The sequence below is a fragment of the Pinus tabuliformis genome, chromosome X (genome assembly GCF_031772625.1).
Source record: "Pinus tabuliformis cultivar Carrire ecotype Pingquan chromosome X, CPIR1, whole genome shotgun sequence".
Taxonomy (NCBI): Eukaryota; Viridiplantae; Streptophyta; class Pinopsida; order Pinales; family Pinaceae; genus Pinus; species Pinus tabuliformis.
The window spans coordinates 925,116,217-925,136,225 of NC_142308.1; the positions used below are offsets into that span (position 1 = coordinate 925,116,217).

At 35.9% G+C, this 20,009-nt stretch overlaps 1 protein-coding gene across 1 annotated transcript; it reads left to right on the top strand.

Moving 5' to 3' along the window:
* The first annotated feature begins 8,850 nt into the window (after positions 1-8,850).
* Positions 8,851-9,429, top strand: LOC149142706 (RING-H2 finger protein ATL70-like). Its single transcript, XM_089451564.1, has one exon. The coding sequence runs from the start codon at positions 8,851-8,853 to the stop codon at positions 9,427-9,429; it is 579 nt and encodes a 192-aa protein (XP_089307690.1).
* The last annotated feature ends 10,580 nt before the right edge of the window (positions 9,430-20,009 follow it).

A 20,009-nucleotide genomic window follows, 5' to 3' on the forward strand; every position in this document is an offset into this window, starting at 1 on the left:
CAATTGGTGAGACCCGGAAGATAGGGGTTCAAGTGAGGAAACTTTATCAGTTGCATGTAGATGGATGCACAGCAATGGCAGGCAAGGCAGAAGGATTGGTGAGCCGGGATGATGGCGAGTTGTGGCACAGGAGATTGGGTCACCTTCACCATGGAGCCTTGAAGATACTGCAGCAGATCACTACAGGGCTTCCTAAAGGCACTCTTGTGCAGTCAGATCAGTGCAAGGGGTGTAGTTTGGGGAAGTTTATGAAAGCCACCTTTCACGAGAAGGATAGTCGCGCCATGACGATCCTTGAGAGAATTCACACAGACGTGTGTGGACCTTTCTCAATTGCTTCGACAGCAAAACACAGGTATTATGTGATTTTTGTTGATGATTTCTCTCGTAAGTGCTGGATCTTCTTCATGCAGAAGAAGAGCGAGACATATTCAAAGTTCTGTGAATTCAAAGCACTAGTCGAGAAGGAGTCGGGGAAGAAGGTGAGGGCTCTTAGGAGCGATAATGGTGGTTAATACATCTCAGACGAGTTCAAGTATTTCTGCAAGGCAGAAGGGATTCGAAGAGAGCTCATAGCTCCCTATAACCCACAACAGAACGGGGTAGCTGAGCGGAAGAACAGAACGATTGTGGGTGCTGCATGGGCAATGTTGCATGATCAGGGCCTACCAGTTCACTTGTGGGCGGAAGCATGCAATACAGCAGTTTATGTGCAGAACCGTTGTCCTCATAGGATACTTCGCATGAGTACACCCGAGGAGGCTTATTCTGGTAAGAAGCCTGATCTTTCTCATTTGAGGATTTTTGGTGCTAACATTTACATGCATGTGACGAAGGATGCCAGGAAGAAGTTGGAGCCAATCAGAGAGGTTGGGATATTTGTGGGGTACACTGATACGCCCCACAACTATCGTGTGTATTTTCCAGACAGTGGTAAAACTGTTGTGTGATGGGATATAAAATTTCAGGAGGAGAAAGCCATGAAGTGTTCGCCTGAGAGGGAGCTACACTTTCATGCAGATGAGGAGCTATTAGTTCCTAAGGATGAGCTTCAGGACGTGGATCAGCCACAGGACGAGGTTCATGGAGTGGAAGAGACCACTCATGCAGCGCCAACCATCAGAGGGCGAAAGTGCTTGACAGAAGCTGAGCGACTGGCTCAAGATGCAGAGAAAGTTGTAGGACCACCTACAGCCCAACGCAGGTAGAGACAGTCACCTGATCGGTACACTGGATACATGGCTCTTATGATCAAGTGTGTTGTGACTGAGCCATCCTCTTTCGAGGAAGCTGTGGAGGATCCCGCATGGGTAGACGCCATGGTGGAAGAGTATGATTCTATTGTCAGAAACAGTGCATGGGAGATTGTTCCTAGACCGGAAGGGAAATCAGTGGTGGGTTCGATATGGATCTACAAAGTTAAGCAGGCAGCTGACGAGAGTGTGGAGAAGTACAAGGCAAGATTTGTTGCCCGAGGCTTTTCACAAATAAAGGGGATCGATTATGAGGAGACCTCTGCACCTGTCGCAAGGTATTCTTCCATACGGACGATTCTTGCTCTCTCAGTGCAAATGGGATGGCACATTCATCAGATGGATGTGAAGACTGCGTTCCTCAACGGAGTCATTGAGGAGGAGGTGTACATTGAGCAACCCAAAGGCTTTGAGGTCTTCAGCAGCGAGTCGCATGTGTGCAAGCTCAAGAGAGCGATGTATGGGTTGAAGCAAGCACCACGTGCTTGGTACACACGGATAGACAGCTATTTCACAGGACTTGGATTCTCCAAGAGCGAGGCGGATCCTAACCTATACCAGATTGTGGTGGAGGGTAAGTTGCTTATCATTGTACTGTATGTTGATGATTTGATTCTAACGGGTGATGAGCTGTTGATACTTTCATACAAGGATGATCTTGCTAAGGAGTTTGAGATGAAGGACTTGGGCCTCCTTCACTATTTCCTAGGATTGGAAATATGGCAGCGCAGTGGTGGAATGTTTGCTTCTCAGGGCAAGTATGCTTGGGAGATACTGGAGAAGTTCAACATGCATGGCTGCAAGCCTGTTGATACTCCTCTTCCTGGAGGTTGGAGGAAGGAGGATGCCACTTCGGGAGAAGAAGGTGGATGCCACTGTTTATCGCCAGTTTGTGGGGTCGCTAATGTATTTGGTCAATACATGACCCGATATATGCTATGCAGTTAACTAGCTTTCACAAGCTATGGTTAGGCCTACCAAGCTCTTCTTGAAGGTGGGCAAGCATGTATTGCGTTATTTGAGAGGCACATCAGGATATGGTTTGTGGTACAGATAGGAGGATGAGGTGAAGCTATGTGGCTTCATGGATGCAGATTGGGCAGGGAGCCCAACGGACAGAAAGAGCACATCAGGAGGGGTCTTCAGTATTGGATCGACAGTAGTTTCTTGGTACAGTAGGAAGCAGAGATCCGCGGCACTCAGTTCAGCAGAGGCCAAGTATATGGTAGCAAGTTTGGCTGCATGCGAGGCTGTATGGATGAGGAAGATCCTGGTTGGTTTGTTTGGTTCTCATTTGGATCCTACTGTGATTTACTGTGATAACCAGAGTTGCATTAAACTCTCGGTTGATCCTGTATTTCATGATAGATCTAAGCATATTGACATCAGGTACCATCATATCAGAGATTGTGTGCAGCGGAGGATCATGTTACTTTCATACATTCCAACGAAGGATCAGGATGCTGATATTCTGACGAAGGCTCTCACCAAGAGCAAATTCGAATACCACCGAGGCAGGATAGGGGTTGTTGATAATCCATACCTTGTCAAGAGGGAGTGTTGAGATTGCAACAAGATGATGGAGCTTAGTGAAAAGAGTCGCCTTCACTAAGTGGGCACGCAGGCAAACTATGGCGCAAGTTCTATTTTTGGATCACAACAGGGATGATCACAGCAGGAGTGACCACAGCAGGGATGATCATAGCAGGAGTGATCACAACAAGAGTGATCACAGTAGGAGTGATCAAAGTCTATTTTTAGACTGGCTGTCAAAAATAGAAAAGTCATATATAATTGTCTCATAATAATATTTGGACTATAAACTTGATCTTATTCTCTTGGAGCACTTTAGTTTGAGCTACAGATGTGGCACATGCAGCTATCAGAAGGAAGTACGCTTTCTTTGTGGGTTAGTTGAGTTGTTGCATGCATGACTTCAGTTAGAACTCAATCAGTTGAGTTTGGTGGAGTTGATTGTGGAGTTGATGGAGTTGTGTTCAGTTTGACTTAGTTAAACTAGCTGTAATTAGTCTAACTGAAAATAGACTAATGATGAGTTGTTAAACTAATTATTAACTCATAATGCAACTATAGAATACATCAAATAACTCAGTTGCATGTCAGTGCATGTTCAGTTATACAGGGACAGGTGTTAGTGGATCAGATTGCTATCAGTTGTGACTACAGTTGTGCATGAGGATTTGCACAATCAAGGGATTGAGTATGCCAATGAGTATTGCCCAGTATTTGCCCAGTATTATAGCCTCTGCTCATGTCTTTCCCAGCATGAGTGATTCTTTGGAGGTAAATACGAGTTTGGTTAATCCATTCTCATTGATTCTTGAGCAGGTATTGAGCAGTGGAGGCAGGCAAGTAGTGGAATAGATTTGGAGATCAGATCTGAACTGTATTGTGTGTAACAGGTGGAGCTGGTACTGGATTGCTTGTGATAAGAATTGTACTTTGTAATGTTACATGTTCTCAATCATTAATATACAGATAGTGTGGGGTTTTCAGCTGTAAGCTTTCCCCAGGTCACATACTGTGTTAATGTGTGGATGCTCTTGATGTTTTATTGTTATTGATGCTTCTAAATTGATGATCAACGTAGAGGAGCTTATGTATTGTGTATGTATTCCGCAATAGTACATGATCAGGATAATCTCCATTGAATATGTGTTAAATTATTCAAAATTTCTACATATTCTATTGTGTTGTCTGTGTTGGACCATAGCTTTATGGAAGAAACGAGTATTTCATTCTCCTTCCCACAAGCCTGTTCACCCTTGATTTTTGTTTCCAGAGAATTTCCTCCTGTTTTCTTCTTTCCTCCAGCTGGTTTATTAACATCCCTTCTTCCTTCACAAGATCCTCAGATCTCCCTTCTTGAATAATTTTTTGTTGCAAATCCCCCATTCTCTTGTTCCTCTGGTGTTGGGCATTCATAATATGTCCAAATTCTTCGTTGTTCCAATTCCTTATTTTGTGCTTGAGTTCCTTAAATTGTAGTTGGACAGTATACATGCAATTTCGTCCTTTCTCTTTGCTCCTTCTCCACCATTCCTCAATTTTTTTTTAAATATCAGGGTCTCTTAACTAGAATGCCATAAATTAGAAAGGGCGGTTCTTAGGTTGCACTTTCAAGTGTATCTCCAATCTTATCGGCGAGTGATCAGAGACCATGCATGGGAGGACTGAGGCTTCCATGAAAATGTCTCTTCTTATAGCTTGGTCTGAAATTAGGTATCTATCCATGTGGGAGGGAAACTGGTGGTTTCCTCCCCTCCTATTATTCCATGTGTGAACTCCATTAATCTCTGGTAGATCCACTAAGTGGAGCTCCGCAATGATGTCTCCAAAGGCATCCATATCAGCGTCAGTTCTTCTCATTCCTCCCTTCTTCTTAGCTAGAGAGGGAATCATGTTGAAATCCCCACTGAAAACCCATAGGTCTTATTGGTACAGGATCCTCAATATTGGCAGATTCTAGAGAAATGTCCCTCTTTCCCCTGGGATATGTTGTCCATAAACCCCTATGAGCAGAACCCATTCTCTGGATCCGATGTTCTAGAACTTGCTGAGATTAATTTTGGTAGGTTGATCCATTCATCAAACACTATCTCCCTAGGGTTCCATAGGATCGCTAGCCCTCCCACACTGCCATTGGCATCCTAAGCCATTACTTGGTACTGGGGTTTGAAATTTTCCAAAATTTCCTTCAGCTTTCTTTCACTGATTTTTGTTTCTTGTATTATCATGATGTTTGGCTTGTCTTTCTTTAATCTCTCTTTAAGATACCTTTGTTTGCCTCTGTTGTTGAGGCCTCTTATATTCCAGGATGTAATGATCATTTCAACAGTTTGGGGGGTTGTTGGAATACCTCTAATAGTGATACTACCCTTCCAGAATTTACTAGTAGCTCCCTAACCATCTGGATGGACTCATTCAAAGTTCTTCTTCCACGCTTCTTCCCCACTTTTCCTTAGGGTCCTGGGTCTTGCACTTGGTTGGCTTGGGAGCCTAGATGTTCCGGTTGAACTATGATAGTTGTACCCTATTTGGATTTGTATTGTTGGAAGGTTTCCTTATATAATTTCTTCTGGTCTTCTGGAATGAAACGTTCATCCAAGTGCCTACATTCTTGTAGTAAGCACCTCATCACCTGTCCCTAGATACTGAAGTCCTCCTTCTAGTTACCAGTCTCCATGTGGTTATTCTCTACCACTTGCATGGGGTTCTCCTTTCCTTGAGGTTCTATTGCCGCTTTTTGCTTGGCTTGTTTCCTTTTGGGGAGATTTTTGGGGATTTTCAGCTTCCATTGTAATGTCAGGGATTGTCGCTCCTTCTTCCTCCTCCTATAAGACTTTGAACTAGTTCTGGTTTCGGTGCTCTTTTTCGTTTTGGCTAGCTCTCTAGTTTCTGGTAGACCTCTGATTCCTTTTTTGTCGATGGACCTCCTGGAACCCTTCCCCATCTTCTCTTTCCTTCATTTCCCATTCTTTTTTCTCAATTGTAGGGTTTTTGTTCTGGTTCAACGGGAAAGCTCGGTACAAGTGTCCATATTCGTGGCAGCGCCGACATCTGAAAGGGATGTGCTCATAATCTAAGGGTTGTTGGCAGATCTCGTCATGGTATTCTAAGTCTATGAAATATGGAAATGGTTTTGTAATGTTCATGTAGACGTAGATTCTAGCATAGGAGGTGTACCTTCCCCATCGCGTAGAGTCTGGAACCTTAACAAAGGTTCCAATAGAGTTGAAAATCCCTTCTAAGATTTCTGGATCCTAGAAACCCACTGGGAGGGCGAATAGCCAAACCCAAACTGGGGCAACAAGGAGCTTTTCCTGATCTCAGTTGTAACATTCCTCCCAATGTCTTATAGAAAGCTTTGCATTGTTGAAAAAATAGGGCCCATCCTCAAAAACCCTCTCTTTGTCCTCCAAGTTGGAAAATATCACTGTAAAGAAGCCTTTTGCTCCCATTTTGAGATCAACATGGCCCTTCAGCTACCATCTGTGGTGAATCCATTTAATTGGCTCCTTTTGTGTTGCCCATGCTCCAATAAATTTGCGTATAAGGGCATGATCCTTCATATACTTTCAGTATTCCTCCAGCTTGTTGTTGGGTATAACGAATCTCGGTTTCTTTGCAGCCCGCGGTAGGCATTGGCCTCCCAGACCCACTTTTCATTTTGCTCCCATGAATGGAGGTCCTTTTCCATGGCCACCATTGTTGCCTATTGCTGCTCTATGCTGGCAGGATTTCCCTGCTGTTATATTCCAATAGCAAGGGATCTCTCCCCCCCCTATCAGTTTGCTCATGGCCCCAGTCAGCAGGTCTGTCATATTTTGTTGGTGCAGTCCCTTCTTGTCCAGAGATTTCTACAGGTTTGTTAGGATTTTCTTGCTAAAACCCTAACCTCTCGCCTCTCCTCCCCACAATTGCTTTGGGAGTCCAATTATTTTGATTTAGTTGGTAGTATTATTAACAACGAACATAACTCTATTTTAACTCGGAATTTATCAAGTATTCTTTAGTTTTGTATTTCATTGTCCAAATATTTGGCTTGATTATTGCCTTCCACATTCCCCACTCTTTCTATTTGCCTTCCTTTGCACCTCCCCATACAATTGCTCGTATTATTAACAACTAACATAACTCTATTTTAAGCATTAAAAAGTAACATTGCATTTTAATAAACACTTAATGAATCCATAATTAAAATAAAATTATACAGGTAATTAATAAAAAAACTAAAATTATTAATAACACACTTTTATATCAATTATTTTAGTAATTTGGTTGCAAGAATAAATCTTTTGTAATGTTTTATATGGTGAAATCACCCATATTTCAAATAGAAATTTAAAAAGCGTAGGGATGCAATGGGTAACTCTATTAGCTTATGTACTTGCTAAGGTTTCGACTTTTTAGCGAACAACTAGGAATGGGTAACTCTATTGGCTTATGTACCTGCTAAGTGTTTGGACTTTTTAGCGAACAACTCGCAATGGGTAACTCTATTGGCTTATGTATCTGCTAAGTGTTTGGATTTTTTAACGAACAACTCAAATGTTGGTTAGCTTGCATGCAATGGTTGTAGAAAGAAGAAAAGAAAGAAAAGAATTTTGGGGGGTTGGAAATCATTTTATGCTTTTCAAAATAGGTGTAGAGAGGCAGAGTTATGGGACTGGAAAACCACTCAAACTCTTTTTGGGCTTTTAGTGATTCCGTTGACTCTCTATGGTTGTGAGCTATGGGTCAACAGTGCTTCCGACATGCAGTAGAGACAAATTGAGAAAATTCAGAAGCGTTTAATTACAAACAAATTCAATATTAAAAGTGCAGTTCCTTATGCTACATTGTTAAGTGAAACAAGCGCTGCTCCTATTAAGAAATTGCTATGCGCTAGTCAAAAGGTATTTAAAAAAAATTGAGCAAATGGAAGAGGGTAGACGGCCTAAGGTTGTGTCTAATGACAAATTGTGCAAGAGAAAAAATACTTAGATGCAACAAAATAACAAATGGTTTAGTAAATGGAGTATTTGCTTGAACATGTGTCCCATAAAAAACAAAGAGATAAAAGCTTTTGTTATGGGAAAGTTTCACAGGCTTACTTGGGCTAAGGTGCTAGGAATAAAAAAAAAATACTATATTGAAGTGTTTAATCTCACTCATAATCATCATATTGGCGAGTCAAAATTTTTATTGCTTAGTTAAGGACTAATTCTCATCAACTCCGTGGGCACTAGAAAATGCCAAAAGAAGTGTGGGAGGAAAGAGTATGCATTTTTGGTTCTTCTAGAAAAGAGGAAACAGAAAAACATTTCATTTTAGAATATAAGGCCTTCAAAGACAACAGGGAAAATTACGCAAATACGGTGGCAGCTAGCTCTTGGTATAATCTATTTAGCGAGGAGTTTTTCCAAAAATGGCAAAGCTTCACAAAAAAAAAAACGAATACATCAATCAGATGAAGAAACAATCTGTCCCATAAACTATCTTTAATTTCATAAATATTAAAATAATTTCTTCTTTCTTCTTTCTTCTTTCTCTCACCTCTTTCTATAACCCTATAACCTCCGAGTCGTCGTTTAAAAGATACTCATAGACGGTGATTGTATTGGACGAGTCCAGCGCGCGTGACTCATTCCCCCAAATGCATACGCCACCAATTTGCTTTCCTCTTTAGTTGGACAGGCGGATCGCATTGCAACACGCTTTCTTGCAGATGCTGTGTTACCTGTCTTCATCCCGAGATTCCGGACAACTACTGTGGATTTCTTATTAAAATATGTCAGCACCAATGATGCTTAAGGAAGAAATCCACGAAGATTCCGTAACTGGCGCCTTATGTGCCTGGTCAACTAACAATTATCTTCACAGCGGAAAAGTTCAACTGCAACCATTCATCTCGCCTGATAAAATGAGGACCGTAGATCAAGAATCCCTCATATCTTCTTACAGTTTGCCCCACAAATCCTTCGATCATCCATTACATGTCCAGGGAATGCAAACCACCGAGTCGATGCATTGCGGCCGGCTTAATAGTCAGTCTAACAGCATATGCCAACCATAGCTATCAGTATACACTGAGATGGACCAAAATTCAACTTCACCAGATACTGGAATTTCTGCTAGAGAGTTTGGGGTGGTGTTATCGTTGGTAGTTGCGCTCATAATAGTCATCGTTTTCTTACTTCCATATTTCATCATACGTTCTCGCTACGGAAGTCGGTTACTTGATCCACCAAGATGGGCTAACCATCGCGCAATCAGCCTTCATACCACCCATTTGAACCACGATGGCGTTGTAATTGGGATCGATGAGGAGACCTTGGATTCATTCCCCAGGATGCTATATTCTCAGAAAGTTTGCCAATCCTTCAAATCTGCAGAAGGAAATGAACTAGACGAAGCAGAGGATAAAAAGTGTTGCTCGATTTGCCTGAGCGATTACAAGGAGTCGGAGGTTGTGAGGGTTATGCCTGATTGCACTCACATGTTCCACATTCATTGCATCGACGAATGGCTTCGCCTGCACGCAACATGCCCCATCTGCCGAACTTCTCCTCTTCCGTCACTGCATTCTAGTCCTCTCGCACAAGAAGCCCCTACAACTACTATTCTCACAGTAGTTGATCGTGATGCGTTCCGCCCTTTTACAGTAGTATGAGCCTGAGGTTGTACTGTAACACACCCCAAAACTGTGTTCATTCGCAAAAAAATATTCTTTTTGCTTTCCTATGTTTCCATATTATATCAATATCTTATAATTCATCAGAGAGGACGCGTGATTTATATGAACTGAGATGAAGATTTTGTCATTTTTGGGTGGAATTATTTTTTTATCTCAAAAATGTTATTTCAGATATCTGTGACGTTTGATTAATGTAAAATGTTTGGACAAAATTTCAATAATGTGATTAATTTGAAAAACAATTTTGATTTTTCATATTGAAAACACAAGATAGAAAATGTCCCAGCCTAAAGTTACTTTGATTCAGATCTTCTTATTCGCTGCATGTACTACTTTCGCAAATTCTAAGCTGACTTTGCTAATTCCTTGCCCAGACTGGACAAAAAAATTTAAACTAGTTTGAGATACAGCAGTAACTCATTATTTTCATCCTTCCAATTCTAAGATGACTTTGTTAATTCCTTGCCCAGACTGCACAGAAAAAAATTAAACTAGTTTGAGATACAGCAGTAACTCAATATTTTCATCCTTCCAATTACGTTACTTTGATTTGGTTCGTTTCTATGGCATATGTTCATAAGTATTTTTTATGGTGTTTCTAAACATATCAGAAGAAAATCAGAAAACCATTCTCCTCCTATATACTGGAACAGATATGGTACTCCTGTACACAAAACGATGGTTAAAGAAGCCACTGCAATTCGTGAAAAATCTGTTTAATATTTATTCTTCACTCCTCCTTATGTGAATTTACCTATAAGGTCTGGATCACACATTCCAACTTAATACTAGATATAAATCATAATTCCATCTGTAAAAACTCTATTATTTTAGAGTTATTTATTCTAGATGATGCATTTGGTTTTAGACTCGTATATTGCATTCTGGGACTTTAATTGGGATTCTTGACTTCACCTTTTATTTAAGATCCATATCAACAATTTTCAGCAAATAGCTGCAGTGGTGACAGTCAGAATAGGTCCTTGCTACCCGGGAACAGGCAACAGAATGTGCTAGGAGTAACTCACACCAAACATAATAAATTTTACATTGGAAGACAACAAGGCGATTTTCCTGGGTCCAATGCTGAAAAAATGTAACAACATAAAAGATTGATAAGATAATGGGAATATTTTCAAAATCTGAAAGTCAGGAAAGTAGTGAAACAATTGACCTCTCTTTATAGAGTCTGAGAGTCTAAGATATTTCCAAAATCTGTAATTAAATTCAATACTGATTAGAAAAAAAAAAAAAGTTATCACATCATATGTGGTTGTGATCCTCAGACAATATTTTCTACCATAGATTTCTTAAAAGATATTTTTTACTATAGATTTATTTAAAAAACAGTCCTTATTTGGTAGAACAGATACAGTGTTTTTAAGGGACTTTCAGCATGGATAAGACTGCTTACTGGAAATACTTACAAATCAATTCCAAATAGCAAAACTCTAAAAATAAAAATTAATAATAAAACTAATTTTTTTTCAAAACAACAAATAAATCTCAGCTAATCTGCCTTTTGAATACTAATAGAACCACCCTAAACAACAAATTAGTCCTAATAGAACCACCCTAAACAACCAATTATTCTGCCGTCCACACACCTACAGAACTGGAAGTTTTCTGCATCCAACTTAATACTAGACATAAATCATAATTCCATTTGTAAAAACTCTATTATTTTTGAGTTATTTATTTTAGTTAATGCCTTTGGTTTTAGACTCGTATCTTACATTATGGGACTTTAATTGGGATTCTTGACTTCACCTTTTATTTCAGATCCATATCAACAATTTTCAGCAAAATAGGTGCAGTGGTGACACGCACAATAGGTTCATGCTACAGGGAACAGGCAACAGAATGTGCTAGGAGTAACTCACACCAAACATAATAAATTTTACATGGGAAGATAACAAGGCGATTTTCCTGCGGTCCAATGCTGAAAAAATGTAACAACATAAAACCTTGATAAAATAACGGGAATATTTTCAAAATCTGAAAGTCAAGAAAGTAGTAAAACAATTGACCTTTCTTTATAGAGTCTAAGATGTTTTTAAAATCTGCAATTAAATTCAACCATGATTATACCAAAAAATAAATTCAACGCTGATTATAGACCCAAAAAAAAGTTGCCACAAAGTATGTGGTTGTGAGCCTCAGACAAGATTTTTAACCATAGATTTCTTAAAAGATATTTTCGACTATAAATTTTTAAAAAAATATAAATTTCTTAAAAAATAGTTTTTATTTAATAAACTACAGTTTTTTTTATGTATTTTCAGCATGGGTGGGACTATTTACAAATATCTGTGAGAGCACTTGCAAATCAATTTCAAACACCAAAATACTAGAACTCTAAAAATAAAAATTAATGATAAAACTAAAAAAACCTTCCAAACAACAAGTAAATCCCAACTAATCTGCTGTTTGTAAATAGTCCTAATAGAACCACCCTAAACAACAAATTATTCTGCCGTCCACACACCTACAGAACTGGAAGTTTTCTGCATACTAATCGCAAAAAATTCACGGTTTACACCATACATGTACGAGTATCAAGACTCGGAGTGTACTAGTTCCATTTGATGGCGTTCATTCAAAGATCAGGCCATACATGAGAAATTGTAGGCATCCGAAGACCACAATTATATAGATACAAAGATCCTCATCGGAGGATAATTATGTGATGCGGTCAACTGTGAGGAGGACGCTTCGAAAATGAACCAAAAAGTTAAAACCATTGAGGTTATGAAGGAAGGTTGCGACCGTGAACCTCTTAAACTTTATAGAGATACAACAAGGTTTTGCCTTTTTACTGAACTTTGAAAAAGTATAAATTAATTTTTACATTTGAACCAGGGTTATAAAGCAATTAGTTTTACTTATTTTAATTAGTTTTACTTACTGTATATATAGTTAAATTAGTGTGAAAATAATAAAAAAGATATAGTTTTATATTAATGAAAATTGTAATTAAAATAATAAGATAATTTATGATTGTATTATTTTTACTTAAATAAAAATTATAAAAACCTTATTTGTGATGGATTTTTTTATAAAGTTCAATATTATATTTGTTTATTTATTATTTATATATATTTATATAGCAAATTTATATTTATTCAACAAAAAATACAATTTCCTTTCAAGAACGCTTCCATGGCACTCTCATGGAAAAAGACGAATGTGTAATGTTCAAAGACGAATGTGTAGTGTTCAAGGTAAGTTGACAACAAAAAATTTCTGATGGTTTATTATACTAGTCAATATTGAAGATAAATCATACATGAAAGTGTTCTAAAGAGTTTCTTGAGAAATAATATATTGTAAGGAATTTATATTAAATAATATATTGTAGTGAACTTATATTTTTTGTACATTAAGCTAGACTATGCATTTAGATTTAAATCCTTTTACACTATTAATTTATGGATATTGTAATATATTTTTATGTGTATATATATTAAATAATTTTGATGACAATAATAACCTAAAATCAACTATCCACTATGAAAGTCAAATTCCCATGGTATACCAAAAGTGATGGTCTTTAATTCATGAACTAATCATAAATGAAGATGAATACAACATGAGTATCTAATCATTTTGCTTTTATGTTGAATAGAGTTTCCTTTAATATTATTCAACATCTATAAGTAAAAAGTAGAAGTCTTTAGATGTCAAATTTGTTTCTCATCAAAACAATTTTGATAACAATGATAACCTAAAATCAACTCCCTACCGTGAAAGTCAAGTTCTCTTTATTCACTAAAAATTATGATATAATTTGTATCTTAATTATAAACAGAAATACATTACAATATGAATATGTAATCATTTAATTTTTGTGTTTGAAAGAGCTTCCTTCATAATTATTAAAAATCTATTGTATATCAAAATTTGAAAATAGCAAGAATATACTATTAAAAGAGTAATAACATGAAATTGACTATAAAACATCACATTCAAGTTTCAATGTTATACCTAAAACTATGCTCTAAATTATTAATAAAAATGCATTACAATATAAATATGTAATTTTTTTTTTTTTATATCGTGTTTATGAAAGGAAAATAAATTCTTTCAAAATAATTAGATATCTATATTAAAATTAGAAAGAACTCAGATTATAATATAAAAGAGTTAATTAATTAATTCAATAACATAATAATATTTTTTCATTATATATTTTTTATTATTATATAATATTTCATAATTTTTAAAGCATAAAATTTCTTATTATTTTAAAATATAAAATTGATTTAATAAATAAAAATAACAATAACCCAACATATTGATATTGTAATGTAAATCATATATAATTTAATCTCAGCAAAGAAAAAATAATATGCAAAAACATAAATCTCTACGACTTTAAAAGAATCTAGCATACATTTATTCTCCACCCAAAATTATTCAATATATAACTTTAATAATAAGCTTAATTATTATTTTTTAATTTCAAATAATTTAATTTAATTATAAATTAATAAATTAACTTAATCATAAATAATAATAATCATAATTAAATATCAGCAATTTAAACAAATTATGTTTTTATAATATCCGTAATTTCAACCAAATATATCTTTATGATAATTATATCATATATAATTGGAAAATCTTTCATTCTAGCAACACTCAATATAAGCACTCCAAAAACTTATCTTATTTATGACAAATACAAATATTATATTAGTGACAATTAAGTATGAAAGGCCAAACGTTTTATACGGTTTCATTTATCTTATATTGAATAAGATTAGATACAGAGCGTGTCACGTACGTAACGTGTGATACAAACAATAATGAAGAGGCCTGGAGTTTTCTTTTAAGATATTATAATATGTATTACAAATACAAATATTATATTAAATAAAATTTAATATGAAAGAACCAAAACAGAGGAGGAGTGGGAATAAATTGATTTTCTTAGCAGAAGAAATCAATGGCTTGTCGCACAAGCAGCTAAGTTAAGTAATAAGAAATTAAAAAATAGAATAAAAATAATAAAAATATTATTATTATTATTAAAAAAAATTGTTTTTTTTTTAAATAATGGGAAGAGGATGATTATTGAATAATAATTATTGTTTAATAAAATTAGTTTGGTTAGGTAATAAGAAATTTAAAAATAAAATTAATACAATAAAAAAATAATTGTATTTTTTTATTTAAAAAATAATTGTATTTTTTTATTTAAAATATATTTTCGATAAATAATTAGATTCAATTTTTGTAATAATTTCTTTAATCTAAAATTTATCATTCTTTGAATAACTATAAATAAAACATTAATTAAAAAAACATAAAAAATAAAGAATTTGTTTCATTGCGCCACTTCTCTCCCACCATTAGTTATTACAATAACAGTAAGCTACCAATTGTATACCTCACTTTTGATTGTGCATCAATGATGGAATCTGTTCTGGAAATATCTTGATTTCTCCTCCTTCCTCTTGAAGACATTTCAATCATGTAGTGCACATATGATAGGAGCGGGAGCCGTCCTCTCTTACCTATCTCATGGACTTCGTGTTTGTTCATATTTCACCCATTTATTGGATTTTTCATCACCAATTTTTCAAAATTAAGTTAATGAGATTGGTCCTTTCTCTCCTACCTACCTCATGGACTTCGTGTTTGTTCATATTTCACCTATTCATTGGATTTTTCATTACCAATTTTTAAAAATTAAGTTAATGAGATTGGTTTTCGAATTTAAAAAAATTCAACATTCATGTGGAGCATTTCACAATTAGATGACATGAACTAACAAAATTTAGAGAAATCACTAAGTAAGAGACATGACTTCACTAAGTAAGAGACATGACTAGCCGAAAGCCCTTGTACCTCAAATATGCAAAGCTTAAATTTCAAAGAATTGTTGTAGCTCAAATATGCAAAGCTTAAATTTCAAATTTTTTCTTAAGAAACAACAATAAAGAAACAAAAATTTATAAAAATTTAACTTCTTTTTCCTATGTTATTCTTTTTTACGCTACTGCTACTATCTTACGGTGTTTCCTTTGCAACATATAGTGCAAATTGCTAGTTTTTTTTAGGAGGAAGAGGAAATCAATAGCTTGTTCCATAACCTAATAATCATTATTGAATAAGACTAGCTAAATTAGGTAATAAGAAATTTAAAAATAAAATTAAAACAATAAGAAAATAATTTGAATTTTTTAAGGAGGAAATCAATAGCTTGTTGCAGAAGCTAATAATCATTATTCAATAGGAGGAGGAGGAGTAAATCAACAGATTTTTGCACAAGCTAATAATCATTATTCAATAAGACGAGCCTAGTTAGATAATAAGAATTTTAAAAATAGAATTAAAACAATAAAAAAATAAGTTGATTTTTTTTTTATAATGTTGATATTATAAATAATGGGAGGAGGAGTATGATTATTGAATAATAATCATTTTTCAATAAGACTAGCCTAATTAGGTAATAAGAAATTTAAAAATAAAATTAAAACAATAAAAATATAAATTGATTTTTTTATAATGTTAATATTTATGCCATAAGAGGTTTCTTTGGGAAGAACATCCCCAACTGCTATTATGTGTTGAAAATCACACAGCCATATAACACACATAGCAAATTAACACACAATAATCAAACCAGCAACACATAAATGACAAACTGGCGAAAGAGGCACAGAGCCATCATGTGGTCTCTCATGCTCATGTATTTCTCTCTTTTTCTATTAAAATAATTTCATAATACATTTAAATACATGAGCAAGTGGTGTTAAGATAGTGCGTCTATCTTAGACTCACTTGGTTGAGACATTTTCTCAACTTACACACTAATTTAGGAGAACTAGTTGGAGAGAATCTCTCCTCCTAACTAAACTCCTTAGTTTGAGAAACTAACTCTCATGATTTAATTTAATTAATAATTTAATTTGGATTTATAATTGTTTTTAAGAGAGTGAGGCTAACATTCCCCCCCTCAATGATAAATCCAAAAATAACAAGGAACCATCTTCCAAGTTCTCAAGTTGCTCCTCAAAAATCATTTGCCTGAAAAAACCACCAAATCTGGATGCTGAAAAAAACTTAAATATGAAGAGAACATGTATCAGCTACATGTTTGATTCATCTCTGAATGTCGTTTGACAACTTCATCATGTGCCACGCTGCAAAAGGATCCAACTATCCTTTGCTTGAAAACAACATCTGGTGCCCACTGACACAATTTGAAGAATGTCCACTGGCGTATTTATTGATGATGATCGCCCACTAGCTGAAGATGTCGAAAAGCAACGCAATGTTGCTTTTGCTATGATGAAAGCTGCTCACTGTTGCTTTTTTTGTTGATCACTGGCGAATGTGCTTATGCTTATTGCTGATGAAAAATTCCCACTGGCCGATGAAGATGCCCACTGGCTACTTCGCTGTTGTTGTTGAGACTTTCAATCTGACAACCACTTGTCAATTTCATTGACATTTCCCCCCCTTTGTCAGCTGAAAGGAGAGACAATATTCTTCAAATTATGTCTGAATTCTAAACTCCCCCCCTTCAAGTGTAGGAGAGTTTCACTGTTGTACTCCCCCATTCAACTGCATGAGAGTACCATCTTCATTTGACTGTTGGCTACAATATGTGTGAGTGAATTCGATTGTAAAACTTGTACAATCTTTTGGCTGTGGATGACCATTCCCAGGGATCAATCCATGAATAATTTATCTTCAATCTGGTAGGTTGGTCTTGTTTGCAGCATTTCTTTAATGAATGATTCTGCTTGCCACAATGGTGACAAGGATGAAGATCAAAACAATGATCTTCCAGATGACCATTTCTTTGACAATGATCACATTTCAGTTTGTCTGCAACTTGAGTTTGCATGCATTTCTGTTTTTCTGCACTTTCAGTTTGTGTGCATTGATGTCTGTCTGCAACTTGCGAAGAACTTGCTGAGGTGATATGTTCAAGTAATCTGGCACTGACGAAATGAATGGGCTTTGAATAATTAGGGATATTTAAGTTGTTATCATCTCCGACATATCCTAAGCTGTGTCGATTTTCATATATTTGAATTTCTTCCCATGGATTGATGATGGGTTTGGAAGAAAGTTGCATTGGAGCAACTTCAACACTTGAAGCTGGTTGGATGAATGAAGTCGAATGATCAGTTGTATCTGGAAAAGACTTGGAAGCAACATGCTTCTCTTGCAACTCAATTATCTGCAGTTGCGATTTTAGTTGAAAGAACTCAATCGTTTCATGTGCATGTTGAAGATGCACTTGAATGTCAAAAAGAGTGGTTTTGTTGATGTGCACCATGTCATCGATTGATGATAACATTAAATTGTGAAGAATTTGGGATAGCTGAATGTGTGTCACCATGATTTCTTGCTTACTTTGAAGTCATGCTCGCTTGGTGTAGAAGTCATTCTTGAAAATTGCGCACTTGAGTTGATCACTGAAATGACATGCTCACTTGTACTGGTTGTTGATTGCTGATGCTTTTGAACACTTGCTTGAATTGTTGATTGTATGCTCACTTGATGACGATCGCTTTGCTTGAATGAAACTTTATGAATGTTGTAATGAACTTTACACAGCCTCGCTTGTTGTGCATTGCACTATCGCATTTGATTTGGTTACTTGACACGCTCACTTGATCTTAGTGTTCTTGTTGTAGACACATGCTTGTTTTGATGCTCACTTGCAAATTAGAATTCACGCGCGTTTAATGATGATTACATGCTTGATTATGTGATTTAACTTGCTTCATTTTTTTATGAACACGCTCACTTGCTTGATTGTTTTTTCTTGAATTACTTGTTGTCTTGAACTCTTGTTTAATTACTGCACTTAGTGATGCACAAAATGTGCTGAAAAATGATGGGTGTCGAGCACTGTAAAAAATGCACCCAAATGAAAAATGATAAATTCAATGTTCAAGTAACAACTGACTTGACTTAATGATGCACTTTAATAAATCAAATGAGGGCATCGGTTACAACCAAAAATGCACCTATACAATTCAAGAATAGTTTATCTGCAAGTGATACAAAAAGTGTTGATGTCGTTAGGGTTGAAGTGCTTGATTTGTAGCATCCCTAACTTGATGGCATGAATTAGCTGTTGTGAAATGTTGTTGCAGAAGATTGCTTTTATCAAGTCAATGATGTGGCGGTTTGTTCTTATGAACTTAAGTGATTATGTTAGCTTTAATTTCAGGAGCTTAATTGATGACTTGTAGATGTAAATTTTTCTTATGTGCATGTAGTTGTTTTGTTGAAGCATAAGGAAAAGAGTGTTTTACAAACTCGACACAAGTCATGCAAACACATCCATGACATAATGTGTCCTATGATCCCCTTATTCAATTTTGGGTGGATCTTGGACATGATCACCACAAAAAGATATGTTTTTATTAAATAATGAATTACATCAACCTTCACCTTCATAACATTGTGAATGAAATTTACCAAACAATGAGAACTCCTTGAAACAATTTGTCTTCAAAAATGACTCACCTACTTTCTTCAACAAAATCTGAAAATGACCTCCTTAACAAATACACGTTATCACTCCATTACAAATAAATAGTCCCTTACTTTATAAAAAAAATCTCACTTGCCACTCCGCACTTTAAAAAAAAAATGCACACTTATTGCTCCAAAATTACAAAAATAAATTTACCTTATCTCTCCCAAAACATCTTCTTATTTCTCCCATACAAAATATGCATCTTATCACTCCACTACATAAAGAATTACAAATATTCCTTATCTCTCCAACAAAGGCTTCTTCACTTCTTAGATTAAACTTTAAATTTCCAAAAAAAAAACTTTAAGACGCTGGAACTTTTTTATTTTTAGTTGTCCTCCACGATGGCTGTTGGTTGGCTTATTGCTGGCTGGCTTCTCGCTGGCTTACACTAGAAATTTTACAGGTGTTGTACAATGGCTCCTCCACAGGCTTTAAGCTTATTCCTGGTCCAATGTTTCTTGCAGATTCCATGTGACTATTGCAAAGATCCAATGGCTTATGTTACTCTGTCTCTTTCACACTTGAAAATAGGTTCTATGTTGTTGGTCACTCCATGCAGGTTTGTTGGCTTCCCATGGGTACATATTCCTCAACTGGGGCAAGCAAGTCTTTAATGGTATTCTTCTAGCATCCACCCAAAAAGAAGACCCCATTCAACAACACCTGATCTCTAGCGTAACGTGTATGGAGTGGAAGTTTTGTAGATTGTAATCGGGTACTGTAACTCTTGGAAAACGATAGTAATACTGCTAATTCTATACAGTCCTAATTTTCAAGACTGATTCATTGCTCTCTATAGGAACTATCCCTTAACCGCTACTATGGCTCTTGTTGCCTCTTCTGAAACCATTGATGGTGAGGACGACACATTGATATGCACAATATGTCATGAGAGGCTGTCGACCGAAGATGAAACAAAACGATTGCACTTATCTCATAATTATGGCACTTCATAAGTAGAGTTAGGATGCTAGCCATCCTTGGCGCAATTTATCTTAGTTTTGTCGAACATTATCAAAAAAAAAATAGAGGAATT